At 47.4% G+C, this 20,247-nt stretch overlaps 1 protein-coding gene across 1 annotated transcript in view; it reads left to right on the plus strand.

Annotated features, from left to right (window-relative positions):
• Positions 1 to 144: 144 nt before the first annotated feature.
• LOC135814721 (peptidylprolyl isomerase domain and WD repeat-containing protein 1-like) overlaps positions 145 to 20,247 on the plus strand; it is a 23,770-nt gene continuing 3,667 nt past the window's right edge. Inside the window, exons 1-17 of the mRNA XM_065327890.1 lie at positions 145 to 420; positions 3,013 to 3,115; positions 3,370 to 3,470; positions 4,291 to 4,386; positions 5,006 to 5,093; positions 6,676 to 6,781; positions 7,651 to 7,794; positions 8,581 to 8,655; positions 8,954 to 9,034; positions 9,928 to 10,021; positions 10,353 to 10,406; positions 10,893 to 10,936; positions 11,252 to 11,326; positions 11,973 to 12,097; positions 12,597 to 12,663; positions 13,070 to 13,152; positions 14,345 to 14,457. Coding sequence (XP_065183962.1) covers positions 177 to 420; positions 3,013 to 3,115; positions 3,370 to 3,470; positions 4,291 to 4,386; positions 5,006 to 5,093; positions 6,676 to 6,781; positions 7,651 to 7,794; positions 8,581 to 8,655; positions 8,954 to 9,034; positions 9,928 to 10,021; positions 10,353 to 10,406; positions 10,893 to 10,936; positions 11,252 to 11,326; positions 11,973 to 12,097; positions 12,597 to 12,663; positions 13,070 to 13,152; positions 14,345 to 14,457 — 1,693 coding nt within the window. The 5' untranslated portion in view covers positions 145 to 176. The remainder of the gene's footprint in view (positions 421 to 3,012; positions 3,116 to 3,369; positions 3,471 to 4,290; positions 4,387 to 5,005; positions 5,094 to 6,675; positions 6,782 to 7,650; positions 7,795 to 8,580; positions 8,656 to 8,953; positions 9,035 to 9,927; positions 10,022 to 10,352; positions 10,407 to 10,892; positions 10,937 to 11,251; positions 11,327 to 11,972; positions 12,098 to 12,596; positions 12,664 to 13,069; positions 13,153 to 14,344; positions 14,458 to 20,247) is intronic.

The raw sequence follows: 20,247 nt of genomic DNA on the forward strand, positions 1-20,247 counted from the left end.
CAAACATCTACCTACGTTTTGAAGTCCTTGGCGTCGGGGATTTCCCTTCCTAGCATTGCCGTTGTTGCCCTGGGAACGGTACCATGTACCAGCTGATCTGAGCTGATCTGAACATTTCTTGATTTGCAGAAATGTAAGATTTCTTTACAATTTTCGTTTTCAATAAAATAATTACAATGGCAGACCAGGGAGAGAAAAGGAGACGGCGCTCCAGTAGTAGCAGCAGTTCAAGCTCGTCAGGTTCAAGTACCAGTGGTAGTAGCAGTAATGACAGTGGGTCAGAGTCAGATTCTCGTTCACACTCTCGACGCGAGGACGACAGCCCTGCACCTGGACCCCTACCTCCCACTGCAGCTGGTGAAGATGACGATGTCATTGGTCCAATGCCTGTTTTGGCCGGCAGAGCAAAGAAGAAGAAAGGTAACAAAGCTGAAACACAGCTAAAAAGCACGATGATCATTTCAACAATCAAATGAAAAAGTTTGTTTGATAAAACACGAGCATGGCTTGACTGTGTTGAATGCTAAATTGATACAATGTATGTTATCTGATACATGTAATACCGTGGAGTTCTTTGCAGTGGCCACAATGCAATAAGCAACACTCAATCACTGTTGCACATTGCACTGTAGGAGCTGTTTGTGAGTCGTAGAGTTCTATTGTGGAAGTTTCCACAGGAAACAATGCTCAAGTACGTATGTTATGAACAGGTTGGGGGAGTTCTTCTCCCAATATTGCAATCTAGACACTTCATGATTTCACAGTACATGGCAGTTGACTCCACTTATAACGAACTCGCATGTAGTGAATTTCGTGATATAGCGAACCTGTGTGTGTGTGTGTGTGTGTGTGTGTGTGTGTGTGTGTGTGTGTGTGTGTGTGTGTGTGTGCAGCGATTTCCAATCGATAGGTTGCGGGTTCGATTCCCGACGATTATGGTCACACACGTCTTTCTTCTCTTTCTCAGACTCTTCCTGACTTTTCTTTCATTCTCCTGGGTGGTTACCAACAGCCAGTGCGTGCCGGAGTATGTGGTGTGATGTGTGTGCGGGAAAAAAGAAAAAAAATGAAAATGAAAAGACCAAAAATAGGGATTCACTGGCCAGAAAAACCACTTCAAATAGCTGTATGGTGTAGACCAGGCTGAATAGTGACGGTCAATTCTTCAGCCTTGCAAGCTGTTGAATGGTGCAATCCCGGCACAAGTTGCTATGGCTTCTGCCGTAGCATTGCTATCATCGCCTCCGGCGATGGGCGTCAAAGGTCAAAGGTCAAGGTGTGTGTGTGTGTGTGTGTGTGTGTGTGTGTGTGTGTGTGTGTGTGTGTGTGCCAGGCTAAAAATTAGTGGCGGTCAATTCGCCAGCCTTGCAAGCTGTTGGATGGTGTAATCCCAGCACAAGTTGCTATGTCTAACATGGCTGTTCGCTATCGTCGCTTCCGCAATGGGCATGTCTGAGTCTGTGTGTGTGTGTGTGTGTGTGTGTGTGTGTGTGTGTGTGCATTTATGTTGTAAAGTACTTGCAATAAAGAACAAATTCTCCTGCACATTGGTGTTTGTTAGATCAGGAGTCGACTGTAATTGTTACTGACATGGACAGTGAATGCAGTGATTTGTGATGCTGAACTTGATGACTTGTAGCATCTGTCTGTCAGAATGCCCACACTGTAATGAGTGAGAGCACTTTGAATATCCTTTGGGACTCCATGATATTTCCTGCAGTGACCAGGCTTAGTACTAGCATTGGGTGTATCTAGTGGCCCTTCTCTATCTTGGATAGTGACCAAAGTCACCGGGTATGCTGTGTGTTGTGAGTGCTCTGCAGTAGAGTTGCTCGCCCAGGAATGTCGTTTCCAGGAGGTCACTCTGGGACATTATTATATTTCAGGAATCTGGCTGTGTTAAGACGCATGTTGCACTGGATCATATATTATACACTTTCCAACATACACATGTAAACAAAAGCCGTAGTACAGAACAGCAGGGAACCAACACCATGAACATTGTCTTTCTTTGTAGGGCTGGGTGTTCTTGGGATCCATGTTCTTTGGCGTACGGCTCCCTTGTACTGCTTGTTGACGGGTGCGCGCGCAAACACACACATACATACCTCAGACCTCAGACATGCCCATCGCGGAAGCGATGATAGCGAACAGCTATGTTAGACATAGCAACTTGTGCTGAGATTACACCATTCAACATACATACACAAACATACACACACACACACACACACACACACACACACACACACACACACACTTGCTCACACACACGCACGTGCACACACACACACACACACACACAGAAGACACCTCACACACATACATGTATATAATATACACAAACAAGGCCGATCTAGGAAGCTTGAGGTAGAGTGCTCAATGTACGAATGTACAGAGCAGTATACATGCACAACAGAGGCGGTTAGGCTGTGTTAGCTGTAACTTAAAGTTTCACGCATCGGAGCGATCATCAGACAGCAGCATTCACTATCGAATTCTCTACGAGCAGGCCTAGATATTTGATGCTAGTGTGGAAGTTAGTGCATATGTGCGAAGTGAAGACGTGGCATAGCGCAACCTGCACCAGGTTTGGCGCCATGGTGCTTTCTCTCTCCCTCTTCACTCCTGCTGTGGTCTTGCGCTACTGTCGCTATCGCCTTCGATGACTCGGTAACACTGCCCTGTTACCGCCTCTATTCTCACCTATATCCGTTATCTCTCACAAAACAACTCAATACCACTGTCCCTATGCCACGTCTTCACTTCGCACATATGCACTAACTTCCACACTAGCATCAAATATCTAGGCCTGCTCGTAGAGAATTCGATAGTGAATGCTGCTGTCTGATGATCGCTCCGATGCGTGAAACTTTAAGTTACAGCTAACACAGCCTTTCACCTCGGTTGTGCGTGTATATAATATATCCACACATACATACACACACAGTCCTTGCTCTTGTCCTGATGAGTCCTTTCTTCTTTCGTCTTCTTTTCCTTGTTTTCTACCAGTTCTACAGTACGAGAAGCTGTTCCTGGATAACATCCCTAGCTCAGAAGCGTATGAGAGGAGTTTCATGCATCGAGATGTGGTGACGCATGTTGTGTTCACGCAGTAAGTTAGTGTTAGTTACTGTTACAGGCAGCTGTTGTTTGCTTACGGGACAGTTTATTTCTGCTGGATATTTTGATTCGGGGCCTTTTATTTTTACCTTCTGTAGCGCTCCTGTAATGTGTGCTTATGATAGTGAGTTTTCTAAATGCTGTGTGTGTATATTTAAAAATATTTCCACAGTCCTTGCTATACATCTAATGGATACTCGCCTTACTGTTTGTTTGAGAGTGTTCATTGTCTTCCTTCCCTTTCAGGACCGATTTTCTGATCACGGCCAGTTCTGATGGCCATGTCAAATTCTGGAAGAAAGAAGAGGAGGGCGTTGAGTTTGTCAAGCATTTCCGCGCTCACCTTGGTTAGTTGATCGCTGATGTCGCTTTCTTTTTGCACTTGTGAATGTCTGTCACATCCATGTGTTGCTGGTACTAGTAAACGCTGTGGTGATTTTTCTACTTGCTTGGCTGGCGAGTTGGCAGGTCTTACTGCAGTCATGTTCTCAGCACACGTAACACAGAAAGTGATGACAGAAGCCGCTTGAAATCCTGTGAGGCCTTTTACACCATTACTCTTCACAAATCGATGCTGTGGTGATATCGGCAAGTGAGCAAACGTTGCCGTTTTGCTGCTTTCTGGGCGGTCAGAGCAGTGACAACGTGACACCAACGAGAGCGTGAGTAGTGCTCACTACAGAGCAGTGACAAAGTAACGCCGAAAGAGAGCCCAACTAATTCCAGCTGAAGAGCAACAACGAATGTACACCTTCAAGAGAGCGTGAGTGGTGCCAATCACAGAACAGCTAATTGGTTGGGACAGTCAACACACATCAGAACCTGATACAACACAATGGCGGTTACAGTACAAGATCAACACATTGACAAATTCCACACATATTTCTCTTCTTTCGCCCACACAGCTCTGACCGCTTAGGAAGCTGTATAAAAATGACCTTGTTTGTTTACTTGCTGTTATCACTACTGCACCAGTTTTGAAGAGCAATGGAGCGAAATGCCTCGTAGGATTTCCCAGTGGCCTCTGTGTTACCGGTGCTGATTTGTCCTCCACCAACACAATCTCTAGTCGTGTCTACACACCCACAAATTTCTGTCTCCAATGTGTTTCAATGTCTGTGCGGGAAAGCTCACGTGAATATTTTCCTTTCCTTGTTCTGCTGTTAGGTGCCGTGACCGATGTCTCAGTAAGCAGCAATGGACTGCTGTTTGCCAGTGCTGCGGATGACAAGTCACTGAAAGTGTTTGACGTCGTGAATTTTGGTCAGTTTCTATTTCTTCTGGTGAATACGTATCTGTTTACTGCTTGATAGCTGTTGATAAGCAGTGGAAAAAGAAGGGTCATAATCTTCCTAGCCATCCTGACATACTAGTAGACGAGGGATTGGGATTTTCTATAAGCACCCCCTGATCGTGTGATACAGGCTGAAGCAATAGATTGCCTAAGTGATCACGTCAATGTAGTGTGAAACAACCGTCACATCTTGAGCGCAGTACATACGCACGTGATAATTTTTTGGTTGGTCTGGCAGTACATCCTTGTTAGACAGCAACTCCATGTTGATGACGAAGAAGCAGTCAAAACAGCCTAGAGCAGCACAAAAGTCAAAATTAGATGCTGTATCGGAGATGCTATGTTTTGTTTTTTACACCATTCTCAGGTGTACCTAAGGGGTGGTGACGTCACAGTTTGATAGCTCATGACTTAGTTGCGAGTTTTCGTCTTTGGCTGTTGTTGAAGGCTTTAATCTGCAGTATCCACGCGGGCAGTTTTGAAACGTGTACGCTGCATCATTTGATACACTGTCCGTGACTTGTCTTCAGTTGATGCACTGTCACTGACCGACTTGGCTTTTGGCTTTTCCCTGCAATGTGTTTCTAGATATGATCAACATGATGTCACTAACGTTTGTGCCAGGGTGCTGCTGTTGGATCTACGCACATGGCCAAGCCATCTCAGCTATTGCTGTGTGAGTACTTTGCCTGGTTCGGTGTGAGGAAAAGAGATACAGATGGGTGATGTCCGTTGTATGAAGAGTTTGGCATGTCAACTATCATGTGAAACACTCCCTGCCTGGAATGGGGTAGCATTTGGTATTCTTTTAGGGCACGGATCAAGACCTTTCCGTTGCAGATTTGCTGTGGCCTGCTCTGTGCCCAAGTAATTATTTGTCATTGGGCTTTGAGCTATCTTGTAGACTGTCACTGGCTTTCCCGTATACCGATATACAGTCAACTTCGCGTATAACAACACTCGGCGGGGCATCCGAAAAGTGTCCTTATTCGCGAAGTGTCGTTATACTTGGTCCGTTTCATCGCAATTGTCGCTTATCTATCGCAACTAAGAACAAGAGTTATTCTATCGCTCTGTAAAATTTCCAATACGCATAGGGAAGAAGCATGATACAGGATGCCTGTCCGCCAGAATAAAATTAATTCAGCTATGGAATCTGATGAAGCAAGTCGAGAAAGGAAGCAAAGTTACGAAAATGTACAAAAGAAAACAGCGACGGAGCGCGTTCTTGCAATCACGCTTCAGTTTATCCGACTCTGGCTCTGTATCACTCGAGCTGATGTCACTTGAGCTGACATTCGCTGGTGTGTATAGCTGCTGGCGCCATGGCGTAGAGTATTTCTTGCTTTCTCCGCTTGGCGTATGGCAGCGATGGGAAGGAGCAATCGTGGCTGTCATTTTGGCACTTGGAGGATCGTGGGCAGCGTGACCCGTGTGTCACCACCACTGTGTGTTTCAACAATGTTTTTGAATCAGGCACACATCCCTCTCCAGACAGCTGTCATACGCTCTGCTGGATACGCTGACCACGACTCTTGTACTGCCGCTGCCAGGTCAGACAATGTCTTCTTTGCCACCATTTCGCCATCAGTTTGCAGGCTTGCAAAGAATGCCGGGTCGTCGCACTTGCAGTTCAAAAGTGGCGACTGAGCTGGCTGGCCTGGCCGTGACTGTCACGCTCTCGAGGTCAGGATGTCGATTTCCCCTGCTACAGTTCCGGTCTTTGAGCTGCGCTTGGCTTTTCGCTGCAGTGAATGTGTGCATTCACTGCAGTGCATTCACTGCAGCGAAAAGTTCCCCACTTTCCCATCACAATCGTACGAATCGCGATGCCAATGGCTCTAGTCGCGATGGTTTTTTCTTTCTGGTCTCCTTTGATCTTGCCTTCACAACCTCCCAAACAAATGTGAGTTAGATATCGAGATCGGACTGGGTTTTACCTGTCAAAAGGTGCGTAGGAGATAAGCGACAATTGCGATGAAACGGACCAAGTACCTGAAGTCCCATTATATTTATTACAGTTGGATGGGACTTTGCTCTGGGCATGGAAATTCTGTTGTTATTCGCGAATTGTCGTTATATCCGAAGTCGTTATTAGCGAAGTTGACTGTAATCAGATGCCTTGACACTGATTAACAGATTAAGAGACTCTATTTTCATTTGAAAACTTTATGAATGGTATTCTCTACTAGTACCACGTAGTAATCCTTTGTATGATTGTGATTTGAATTTTCTTTATTCCCTGTATGTGATACCAGAGCGGAGAAAGATTCCCCGGATATCCATATCTATGATGGCCATAGCTCTACGTCGGAGATTCACTGTCTGAAAAAACTACACATGGCACCTTGCACGTTCATTGCTGTAAGTCCTGGGTGCAGCGTGTACATGTACAGTGGATAGCTGTTGCACATCTATCACATGGCCATACAGGGCAGCCATGTTGGTTCCAACTCCACTCAACCCCTGCATCTATGGGTCACATGATGTCGGCCATGTTGGTTCCACTGTCCACATGCTATGGTCACTTTCCACGCCATTTTCGTCACGTGACAAATATGTGAAGCTGATCTATACATTGTATGACCTTTGGCTTTGTAGAGCTGGGCCATGTGTATTGCAGTGGGACACAGTGCTGTACTGTAGCTGACCAACCAGGAGACTGGTTGCCATGCACGACTGATCATGGCAGATCCCCAGTAGCAATCTTATGCCAGTGTTTTGGGCAGTATGTACAGTACTCGGATAAACTATACCAGCACTTGTGTTGTATTTGTAGCATTTTCTGCACACACGGACAAACTGATCATGGTTATACCGTGTGACTTTGCACTTCATGCGCCTTTTGCCATCGTCACGCAACAATCTCCAGCGCTTACATTTAGCACAGGATAGCACCTGGTGTCATTCACAAGTTCAGGGCAGGCTGTACAGGTACTTAAAAGTATGTGTCGGTGTTGCTGTTGCAGTAACAGTGATGCAACTATTCTGAGATTTTGAAGAGGGTATGCGAAACCGCCTGGCCTTGACCTTGTGCGTTGGGCTGTCCTTTATCTTCTGCGCTGCTACTGACTACTCAAGAAAGGTATGCATGCAGCTGTTTATGCGATGCCCGTGTATACACCTGTATGTCTGTGTGTCATACTGTGTCATACTCAGAGACATACTGTGTCATACTCAGAGACATACTGTGTCATACTGTGGCATGCTGTGTGTGTTGTCTTTCTCTTCAGTATAATGCAAAGTACGACACAGTGGTCAGTGGAGATGGCATGGGTATCATTGAATACTGGACTGGACCCTCGCAGCAGTACAAGTTCCCAGAGAGCGTCAGCTTTGAGTCGAAAATGGACACCGATCTCTATGAGTTTGCCAAGGTAGGCGCTTGAAGTACAGTAGTAGGAGAGGTAGTAGTATATATTCTTTTACCTGGGTGAACACTACCGGTCTATGGCTGTCTCGTACACGGCTGCCAGGGAGGAATTGACACTAGCTGTCAGTGAAAAGCAAGTATGGTATGCTAGGACGGTATGTAATATAGAGAAGGGTATTGAAGCACATGTGTAAGTTGTGCCTGTTGCAAACTATGGTATCCTAGGATTGTATGTGATATAGAGGAGGCTATTGAAGCACATGTAGTTATGCCTGGGTCCAAAGCACCACAGGGATGCCGGGGCACTTCAGTCGGAAGACAGCCTGCCATCCTGTGTGTGCTGCAGCTGTACCCGCTGGCTTTAGACTAGTCGTGTGAGGTGTTGGCGCCCGTGCAGCCTGCAGGCGGCCTGTCGATGTTAGCTGCTGGCCAGGGCAACAAGTTTGATGACCAAGTCGACGAAGTTGTCAGTGACAGGAATGCCAGAGGCAAGGTTGATGACGAGCTCCGTGTTCTAGGCCTGGTGCAAGGAAGAAGGCTCACTCGAAGAAATATGAGGGGTAAAAAAACAGATCCCATTTGCGAGACTGAAAGAGCTGACTGAAGAATCCTAGAACTAAGAAGTAAAATAACGAATGAGATAGGCTGGTAGTTTCAGGCCTATGAGGGCATATTGCTATTCAGCTGGATGTATTATCATTGATGTGTAGGTGGAGAGGTTCCCTTCTGACCATCTGCTTTCCCTTGTATCCCCCCCCCCCTCCTCCCTCTGTCTTGTTTGTTTGTGTAGAAAAAGACGGTTGCACACTCGATATCCTTCTCACCCAATGGAGAGCTGTTTGCTGCAATGTCTGCAGACCGCATGGTAAGTTGCATTGCTAGCATCTGTTATGAACTTATGATTCCAACACAGGTTTTTAAAGTGACAGGGCCTGTTAGCCCGGTACAACGCCGCATTACTCGTAGTCAACCTCGTATCTCGATTACATAATGAAAAAGTATCCAGTTCTGAAGATGAGCCGTGGCAGCCAGGTATCGCCAGTTGCACCCTGTGTGATGTGCTCTTGGCATTAGTGATCCGTAGTCCTTATTTCGTTTTGTTGAGCAGCGACCAGAGGCAAACGGCGTTGTGCTCACTCTTCTTGTTTGTTTTCTGTGTCCAGGTGCGAGTGTATCGCTTCAGCACTGGCAAGCTGTACAGGGTGTTTGATGAGACACTGCACATGTACGCCGAGCTTCAACAGGTTAGCCATCTCTTGTGTATTGTGTTGCTGAGTTGTGTACTGCTTGCACTGCCACTACCAGTGCAGGCACTTAAGAACTGCAGTACAGCTACAGCCAGGGAAATCCGATCTATTGAATACATGCTGCTTTGTGCTCCACCTCACAGGCCATTGTGTGCGTGCGTGAATGCTAGGCTGGGTTGGGCTGCACAAAGCTGGCTGCTTGTGCATGCATATGTTTGGATTTCACTAGTGCTGCAACTGCAGGTCTATTGTCAGGGCAAGGGGCAAAGAGTAGCTGGTGCAGTACTTTGCAGGACTGTGTAGGACTGTGCAGGACTGTGTAAGACAGTGCAGGACTGTACAGGACTGTGCAGGACTGTGTAGGACTGTGCAGGACTGTGTAGGACTGTACAGGACTGTGCAGAACAGTGCAGGACTGTGTAAGACAGTGCAGGACTGTACGGGACTGTGCAGAACTGTGTAAGACAGTGCAGGACTGTACGGGACTGTGCAGGACTGTGCAGGACTGTGCAGAACTGTGTAAGACAGTACAGGACTGTGTAAGACAGTGCAGGACTGTAGGACTGTGCAGGACTGTATAGGACTGACTGTGCAGTACTGTGCAGTACTGTGCAGGACTGTGCAGGACTATGCAGGACTGTAGGACTGTGCAGGACTATGCAGGACTGTATAGGACTGACTGTGCAGTACTGTGTAGGGCTGTGCAGGACTGTGTAGGACTGTGCTGAACTGTCTAGGACTGTGCAGGATTTTGTAAGACTGTGCAGGTCTGTGCAGGACTCATGGCATCAACCAGTGCGTCGCTGTGTAGGGTTTGGCTTTTCATCATGGTATACCTTGTTTGTATGCTATGTGTATCCCTTTGGCCCCATGGAACTGTGTGTTGACAGGCTAATCCGGTACTGCCCAGTATGGACTATGGTCGGCGCATTGCTATGGAGAGAGAGTTGGAGAAAGCTGGACTTCTGCATCTCGTTCGTTGCTGTAGGTTGTCTCCTGTTTCATTGTGCACAACTATATGGTTGTGTTTCTGAAGCTATCAAAGTTGAATTAACTGTTAGACGTCATGACCAAGGTATACCACACATTGTCTGAAGCAGTTACTGTATTTTCCAGAGTACAAGCTACTCAAATAGGGTAGATATCTGTATTTCGTGACAACCAGTCTAGGTGCGGCTTTCACTCCTGAAAATACAGTACCCTTTCCTTTCAGTGCATGTTGTGCTTGGCTCTGTGCAGTGGTGTGCTTAGTTGATGCTGTCTACATCTTCACTAAGTTACAGTCGTTCTGTTCTGTGTGCCTTTGCTGCTGCAGCTTTCGACGAGAGCGGCTCGTTTCTCATCTACCCGTGTGTTCTGGGCATTAAAGGTGAGTATGTGTGTTCTGTATTGCAGTAAATCTTTCCGTTAGAACATGGAAAGGTGTATGGCCTAATGTACATGTACATCATTACTAGTAGTATTTACTACAATCCATGCTTGCGAGAATACATAGCCAAGAGTGTGCAACGTTGCGATGCCTTACTCCACAGGAAAGGTTGACGTCGGTCCTTCGACGCCTTTTGGTTCGCTGATGCCATCGTGTGCAACAAGAGATCAACTGTGCAAAGAATCTGTATGTTGCAGTAGTGGAAGTGTAAGAGCGAAAATGACACGATTGGAAAACTCTGCTATGGGCAGGTCCCTCGCAGCTTTAAAAAGGGACTGTACACTCTTGGTTGTGTTCTCCTGTTATCGGCTAGCTTACTGCCTTGGGGTGTAGAGGCTCTACAGAGTACCCAGTGCATAGGCATGTGTGTGGATGGTGATTGTTTTTTTGTTTTGTTTTTGTGATTGCTGTAACTTTGATGTACAGTCGTCAACATTGTCACGAATAAGTGCGCACGGATTGTTGGCAAGGTATGTACGCCTCACCGTGTGTGATCAATCTTGACTATGCACTCAGTTGAACTTGCCGGTAGTGGCCTGTGAGCTTGCCTAAATAATGCTTGATTGATTGCATAATCAATTAATCATAGGTGCACAATGCGGGCAGACATGCTCTCATTGGCTTTCATAGCCGTCTGCATCGTCGTAGTAGCACATGCAGGGAAGTCTCCATGCGGTGCCGATGTCAATTAAATATCTTTGAGTATGCGGAATGTACATGCAAGCGCTTCAAGGTAATAAAGGATCATGCTGATGCTGTATGTATGTCTTTGTTGTTGCTGGCAGCAAGAGAATATTCGAATCCTGTGCATGGCACTGTATCAGGGATCGCCGGTCAAGTCCAAGGCAACCCTTACTCTGGTCAGTAGCTACTCTTGTTGTTGGTGGTGGGGTCCTTTGCCCTTGTCAGTTAACAGCTGCTAGTCTAGTCTAGATGCTAGGGACTAAAGTGTATGTACTTCAGTATGTACAATGAGAAATACAGTTGAACATTGATGATCCGACAGTGTTGGAACAGAGGCCCTTAGCCAGGTTCTTGGATCTGGAAATGTTCCGGATAAGCAAATCATGCGACGCACTATCATGCACGCCTTTCATAGTCACACATGCACATCTATTCGGTTAGAAATATACAATGTCATGTACATGTTTGTATAGTGTAACGATGGAATACCTCCTTGTTTTGCTACATGCACACTGGGAACGAAATAGAACAGATTATATGCTGTGACTCCGAACTTCACACTTAGGCAATTGTCACGTTCGAGTTTTTGCGAATTGAATGTGGCGAATTAGCCATGTACCTTGTGAAGCTTTATTGGTGCCTCATGTTACTTCAAAACGCAATGGTGGCTTGTCTCGAGCTGCAAATATGTCTCTTTCTTTGGCTTCTGGCATTCTGCCCTTCCCTCGTTTGAACCAATGCATCACCCTGTGTTTGTTCAGTTTTTAAAAATTTACATACCGGTAATGGCTATTTCTGCTGTTGTTCCTGGGTGTGTTTCAGGAAATGAGAGCGTCTGACAATCCCATGCTGTTGCAGCAATCAGTCGATCCCACCATCGTCTGCACTGCCTTCAAGAAGAACCGCTTCTATCTGTTCACAAATCGCGAGCCAGAAGATACAAAGGGGTATGTGAAACTTGAAAAAGGGTCCAAAAAAGGTACCTCAACTGGAATTCGAACCGCACAATGTACTGTTATGCAAGTGGAGTGAACGACCTGGATTTTCTTGGTTTTTCTACAATTCAGTGCTTTGGGGGCAAACCCTGGCCGAAATCCTATTCTTGTGATTGCTTGCTTTTTGGAGAAATAGACTTCAGAAACAAATTGGAAGAGCATTCCATGGCGGATTGCAGAAAGAAATCATGAAAAACTCAATTCGACCCATTTATGGCCAAAAGCTAGGATATCTTGGCTGTGGTTTGGTCCGGAGCCCTGCCTTGATAACATTGCCTTTGGTTACCCGTATATTCCCAATAATACTGGTAGTAGTAATGAGCAGTTGGCGTTTTCTAGCGAAAGCCTAGGAGTGGTGGGACAGTGGCTTTTCAAAATGGCTTTGAAATAACAGTAGGAACACGGCTGTTGTTATTCTTACACGTGTTGTCTCTTGTGTATGTTTGCTCAGTGCTGAGAACGAGCGTGATGTGTTCAACGAGAAACCATCCAGAGAAGAACAGCTGGCAGCAACACAGGTAAACTACATGTACTTTAGCTCCGTTTCACTTGTCTTGTTGCGCATGTGACTCTACCTCTGGGTCAGGTGCACCCGTTTGTGATAATGCATGTGTGACATCATAGTTTGGTTGCGGGTGCTAGAAGTGTGTTTCTGCCATGCATTACTCCCTGTGTGGCTCACCAGCACCCTAAGTAGTATGCCTTCCTTGATTTGTGATGCTCTGCTAGTCACGGTGAAAAACGTCCTGACACATCACTGAGGTAGCTTGGCCAGGCTTCATGACCTGGCGGCACGCTTGACCACATTACGCACCGAGTGCGGCGCCAACCTCGAATGGTTTGTCGGGACTTTCTCTGCCACCAACTGTAGCACCAGCATCACCTGGATTCTACATTGATGTTTTGTCTTTGTGCTTTTTATAGGGTACTGGAGAGAAGCGACTTTCAGAACAGGCAGTGCTCCACACGACAGCAGGGGATATTTTCATCAAGCTCTTTGCACAAGAGTGAGTATAGTTAGTGATCTTGACTCTGCTCTCTATGCCGTTGGTAGTTAATATCCTGCGCTTTACATCACAACTCAAGTTAGTAGGTGAGAGAAGACAGTGGAAAGGGCCGGAGAAGACAGTGGAAAGGGCTGGAAAAGACAGTGGAAAGGGCTGGAGAAGACATAAACTACCTACTTGTTACCCCGTGTATACAGTCAACTTTGCTAATAACGATTGCGGATATAACGACAATTCGCGAATAACGACAGAATGCCAATAAACAAACAAACAAAAAATGCCCATGCCCAGAGCAAAGTCCCATCCAGCTGTAATACATATAATGAGACTTCGGGTATAAGGACACTTCGCGAATAAGGACACGGTCCTGATGCCCCGCCGAGTGTCGTTATACGCGAAGTTGACTGTACTACATATCTCTACGCCACAACGTGTCGTTCTTGTCAACGTAGCGATGTGTTTGACGTACGTGTACATGTATATGTTATATTAACTTGGGTCTTACCTTCATTGTATAGCTGTGCGTGGATACTTGCAATTGCAAATCACAACTGAAGTGAATGTCCATTGCAGCTGCATACTAGTATTTTGAAGTACTAGTATGCTGTTTGTAAGTTAGCAGTCATTTGTATAGGTACTTTTTGTAATAGTTATAATTTTGGATGTTGTATAGATAGTAGAGCTGAAAGGAATATTCGAATTATTCGAATATTCGAATTATGCAGATCGGAAAAAGAATATTCTTCGATAGAGAAGAATAAGAATGTTCGTAAATGTACAGAAACTCGCCTTTTTGATATCGAACAGGCTTATTTGGTGCAGAAAGTGAGTAAGATTGCCACCTTCCATGTGTTGCTATCAGCAAGACAAATGATAACATTGTCCTTTTCAAATGTCTCTCCTGTAATTGGGGTACACACCACATTAATGGTCTACGGTTACCATGGATACAACTAGGTATCCATGGATATTGTACGGTTCAGAATATTCGGAATATTCTTTGTTTCACACGTATTCGGAAAAAGAATATTCGTTCGCTTCATTGAGCATTCGTTTCAGCCCTAATAGATAGGTAGTGTTAATGTTATCTCATTTCAACTCGAACCGTGTGTACATATGAATCCTAGTAACCATCTTTGTTTTTCTATAAAATGTGAACCCAAGGTCTCATGTCTCCTATTATCGCCTGCAGGTGCCCGAAGACTGTGGAGAACTTCTGTGTGCACAGCTTGAACGGGTACTACAACGGCCACATCTTCCATCGTGTCATCAAGTCGTTCATGATCCAGACCGGCGATCCCACTGGTAAGGTTATACACTACTGTGCACTGGCTGTACTCCTGCTCAGCTGTGTAGTACTAGTGTTGTTGGTGGGATCTGCTGTGTAGTACTAGTGTTGCTGGTGGGATCTGCTGTGTAGTACTAGTGTTGCTGGTGGGATCTGCTGTGTAGTACTAGTGTTGCTGGTGGGATCTGCTGTGTAGTACTAGTGTTGCTGGTGGGATCTGCTGTGTAGTACCAAGAGTACATAACCCCAAGAGTGTGCAACTGCCTGCACAACCTATATGCAGTGCTGCGACGGCAGAACTTCACATCACGTGACATGGTTCAAAAGGTTACACTGGCAAACAGTGCAAAGTGATCACAAGAGTGTTGTACCCAAAGCTGGGTTTCGTACAACCCTGTATCAATCATGCACAGAGTGCAAATAATGTGTACGGGTTCATCACGTGATGTGAAATTCTGCCGTCGCAGACCCCATAGCTGGAGTTGCACACTCTTGGGGTTATGTACTCTTGGTAGTACTACAGTGCATTTCAAAACTATAGACGCGTAGGATTTTTGAAATATTTCAAATTTGGTTGGAACTTTTTGAGAATAGTTTTCGGAATATTGCTCAGGATCGCTCCACCATTACTCTCATATACATTGTAGTTTCTAAAGGATTGGATAACAGACGCCCAATGTTGCGGCCCTGTGGCCATGGTAGACAAGATTTCCTTCGAACCATTGCTTGTTCTTGTTCTTTACAAAGTGGAATAAAACTGAATCTCAAAGAGTTCTCCAAAGCAAAGCGCGGCACGCGTACATGTAGCCTCAAGCAGAAAAGCTGGCAGCGCAAAAGGAAACACGCAGCCAAAAAAATGCCTAGCTCTGGCGTACATCGTAGAGGTCACTGCGCATCCGGTGCACTGCGCCCCAAAGGCAAAGGTGCAGGCACGGCGCCCCAAGGAGTGACGACATACATAAACTGCATCGCGTCATGCAGATAGAGCGATAGCGTACAAAGTACAAACAAAACAAAAATAACTGAGAGAAGAGAAAATAAATAAATCGAAGAGAAGAAGCGAGAGAGAAGAGAGAAGGAATTTAATTCTAATTATTTAGAGTTGGACAGGTATTATCAAGGAGACATGCAGATACACAATAGAATCGACTCGACTGCATGTAGAGTAGCTGCCTCTAACTGCAGCAGAGTGGAGCACGCACGTACGTGATCAACTCGGGAATAGTGAAAGGTGAGAGAAACAAAATACAAATAAATTCGAACGAGCAAATACAATAATTGTGAATTCATGTGCAAGTGTCTGTAACATTCTCCCCCCTGGTAACAGGGAACCGATGACCTGTTACAAGTCACAAACAAACTCAGCGCAGCACGTCCAGCTTGGCAAGCTTAACGACTGGGCGCCGGTACAGTCCAGACTTGGTGCGCACATCTGCCACCCGCACAACGCCATCACTGCCCGGGTGTACCGCCTCTAGTCGGCCCCGAGGCCACTGCCCTCGTGGCTGGTTGCTGTCGACGACCACCACGACATCACCTACAGCCAGTGACGGTGTGCCGTCCTGCCACTTCCTCCGCCTGGTGAGTTCTGGCCGGTATTCCAAGATCCACCTCTTCCAGAATTCGTCGGTGATCTTCTGTGCAATCCGCCAGTGCTTCCTCAGGCACAAATCAGCATCTACAAACACGCCTGGCCGACTAGTTGCACTACTGGACCCAATGAGGAAGTGGTTGGGTGTGAGGGACTCTTCATCATCAGGATCTACTGAGACGTGAGTCAGCGGCCGACTATTCACGAGTTGCTCGGCTTCAGCGAAGACTGTGGCTAGTACTTCTTCTGTCACGACACGCTCCTTCATGACGGATTTCATAGCGATCTTCACTGCTCTGACGAGGCGCTCCCAGCTTCCGCCCATGTGGGGAGCAAGTGGCGGGTTGAAGTGCCATGAGATGCCCTTACTGGAACACTCAGCAGCTAGTCGGTCTTGGCGGAAATCTTCCAATGCCGCCTTCAGCTCCCTGTCAGCTCCTCGGAAATTGGTTCCATTATCCGAGTGGATTTCTTGGGGGCAACCTCGCCGGGCGCACATTCGCCTGATTGCCATGATGGCACTATCAGTGTTCAGAGAGTGAGCCACTTCCAAATGTACAGCGCGGGTACTCAGACATGTGAACAACGCACCGTAGCGTAGTTCGCGGCGCCTCCCGATCTTGATGTGCAACGGCCCGAAATAGTCCAGCCCGGTGAACGTGAATGGTCGCAGAAACGGGGTCAAGCGCTGGACAGGTAGATTTCCCATTACAGGTGGCTTGGGATTGGCTCGTTGGTTCTTGCAGTATTGACACTCAGACCATGCTCGCTTCACAGCTGCTCGACCTGTCGTCACCCAGTACTGCTGGCGAAGCTCATTCAATGTCCTCTCGTGTCCATGATGGCCAGAACGCAGATGGTATTCATGGACTAGGAGCTGTGTGTACCTATGCTTCGGACACAGGATAGCCGGATGTTTCGCACTGTACGCCATTTCCGTCGCATGTGTGAGGCGACCCTGAACCCGCAGGATCCCGTCCTCATCAATGGCTGGTGCTAGCTGTCGTAGACGACTGCTGGTGCTGACAGGCTGGCAATCGCTCAACAAAGCCACTTCTTCGGCAAAACACTCTGCCTGCACAGATTTCATCCAGAGCTGCTCGGCCGCATCCATTTCCTTGGCTGAGATGGCTGCGGTTGCTTCGACAGTTTGGCCGCGAACTCTGGCCCGTGTGTTTGCGATGAACCTGGCAACATACGCGGTTGTGCAGATGAGACGTTTCCATGACGAGAATCGGTTGACGTCAGGCAGCGCTTCGGCAATTTGCTGGGGCCTTGGCGGAGATGTTGTCGCCGCAACGAACTCCTTCTTCACTTCGGTCGTGTCGATGCACTCATCCGACATTGGCTGCGAGATGTGGTAGATCGCCTCCGGTTCGAGTTGATCTTGGTGAGTCCGGGCTCCAATGCGACCGTGCACGACCCAACCAAGAAGTGTTCTCGTCAGCATAGGTGCATTTGGTGGGCCTTCGACGACTTCACGTGCCACTGTGAGGTGTCCGTTGTCTTGCCCAATGAGCATCCTTGGTTGTACTGCTGGGTACGACGCCACTCTGGAGTCATCTAAATGAGGCCATCGACTCGCCAGCCCTCTGCCATCTATTGACTGCGAATGCAACTTGAGGTCCTTGGCTGTTCTCACATCATCCATTTGATGCTGGGTGCCATCGCTGCCATTGACCGATACAGAGACTCTGCATGACGAGTTGTCCGTGTGCGTCGTCGAATTCGTCCATGCCATATGCAGGGGATCCGACTGTCCAACAGCACCTATGTCATCCGCTAAGGCCTTGTCCATTAGCGTGACAGTTGAGGCTTCGTCCAGCAGAGCAAGTGTCTCCACACAGCCCTTTGGGCCACTAACCGTCACTGGCAACACTCTCAGCAACACTCGGGTTGCACCAGGAATACCAGTGTGCCCACAAGTGTCGACTGGCTTCTCTGCGGCCTTGCCCTTGTGCAGGAGCACATGATGGTGGTACTTGCAGTCAGGCTCACTGCACTGCTTCCTGCTGCCACACTCCCTGGTAGCGTGTCCACTGGCCAGGCAAGAAAAGCAAAGACGATGACGTTTTACCAGCTCAAAACGGGCTTTCTGGCCAAGCTTCGTGAATGTTGAACACTTACTGAGGGCATGCTGCACTTGTTTGCAGCAAAGGCAGGCTGACTGAGTTTTACTGGTTGCACTTGCTGGTGCCGTCGCTGCTGCTGTGCTGTGTACTGTCGAAACTTCCTGGTGACTGTAAACCCGCTGCGTCTTGTCGGTTCGGGTACCCGGCAGATCCACGATGCGCACAGCTGCTTCGGCCTTGTCCGCCAGCCACAAAGAAAACACTCGCAAGCTGATGTCACGGCTACCCTGACGCACAAGTACTTCTCCCCACTGCAGTCGCAGGGATGTTGGCAACCTACCAACAAGCTCTTGACGTAGCTGAGGGTTGTACATGTGACCTTCACTTCGAAGGTGTTCCATGGTAGTAACTAGAGTCGTCACAGCAGTGGACAGGTTGATAAGACTATCAAAGTCTCCTGGCTTGACCTGTCCAATGGCCTTGGCTTTCCCGATCATGGCAGCAATCACAGCATCCGGTCGACCAAACCGGCTTTCCAGGACCTGGAGTACTGTCGGCAGATTCTCCGGCACGGTGAGCATCGCTCCGACGGCAGCCTTGGCTGGGCCTTTTAGGCAACGTTGCAGACGAATTACATTCTCCGATGGCGAAAACCCACACTGGTCTGACGTCCTCTGGTAGGTAGAGGCGAATATGGGCCACTCCTCCGAGTCGCCAGAGAATGCCGGCAAGTCACGACCAACCGTCTGTCGGATCAGAAACTTCTGCATGCCGTTTGCTGCTTGCGCTGGGTGCAGGCCTCCAGCCTCAGGACTCTCCTTAGCTGGCTTTGTTGCTGTTGTCCCTGCCGCAAATGTGGCGTGTGCAGTGACGGGTTTCTGGGTCTCTACCCAATGCCTAGTAGCGGTCAAGGCGGACTTTCCCGGAAGTTTACACACTGTTTCTACTCGGGGCTGAGATGAGCTTACTTCTACTTTATTCTCCTGGCCAGAGCTGATCAACGACGCTGCTGATTGGGTAGTCGACGATGCCAACAACGGCCTCAAATGCTGAGTCGGCGCACTGGATGCAGGACGAGACGATCGTCGCGAACGAGAGGACGAGGTGTTTTCGATTTGGGCATGGCGCGCCTCCAACTCCAATTCAAGCAAACGCCTCTGCCTGTCCAGTCGTTCTTGCGCATCCGCCTCCTCAATTGCCATCAAACGTCGTGCCATCTCCAAATTGGCCTCCGCTTTTTGCCGTTTAACGGAGGAGGACGATCTCATCGATGAGGCGAGTGAGGCAGGGGATGCTGGCAACTCCAGCTCAGCAGCCTGCTCGGCGACATCGGCCATATCCGTTTCGCCCTTACCTCTACGATTTCGCAGCAACATTGCTGTGTTTCTGTAATCTGAAGACTGTATATTTCTTTAGAACTGCTCATCCGGCTCGAAGGACCATGTTGCGGCCCTGTGGCCATGGTAGACAAGATTTCCTTCGAACCATTGCTTGTTCTTGTTCTTTACAAAGTGGAATAAAACTGAATCTCAAAGAGTTCTCCAAAGCAAAGCGCGGCACGCGTACATGTAGCCTCAAGCAGAAAAGCTGGCAGCGCAAAAGGAAACACGCAGCCAAAAAAATGCCTAGCTCTGGCGTACATCGTAGAGGTCACTGCGCATCCGGTGCACTGCGCCCCAAAGGCAAAGGTGCAGGCACGGCGCCCCAAGGAGTGACGACATACATAAACTGCATCGCGTCATGCAGATAGAGCGATAGCGTACAAAGTACAAACAAAACAAAAATAACTGAGAGAAGAGAAAATAAATAAATCGAAGAGAAGAAGCGAGAGAGAAGAGAGAAGGAATTTAATTCTAATTATTTAGAGTTGGACAGGTATTATCAAGGAGACATGCAGATACACAATAGAATCGACTCGACTGCATGTAGAGTAGCTGCCTCTAACTGCAGCAGAGTGGAGCACGCACGTACGTGATCAACTCGGGAATAGTGAAAGGTGAGAGAAACAAAATACAAATAAATTCGAACGAGCAAATACAATAATTGTGAATTCATGTGCAAGTGTCTGTAACACCCAATTTGGAAAAATTTATGCACAAAGTGATCGCAGATTTTATGTGGTATAGATGCTGGCATAACGGTTT

The sequence above is a fragment of the Sycon ciliatum genome, chromosome 4 (assembly GCF_964019385.1).
Source record: "Sycon ciliatum chromosome 4, ocSycCili1.1, whole genome shotgun sequence".
NCBI classification, from domain to species: Eukaryota; Metazoa; Porifera; class Calcarea; order Leucosolenida; family Sycettidae; genus Sycon; species Sycon ciliatum.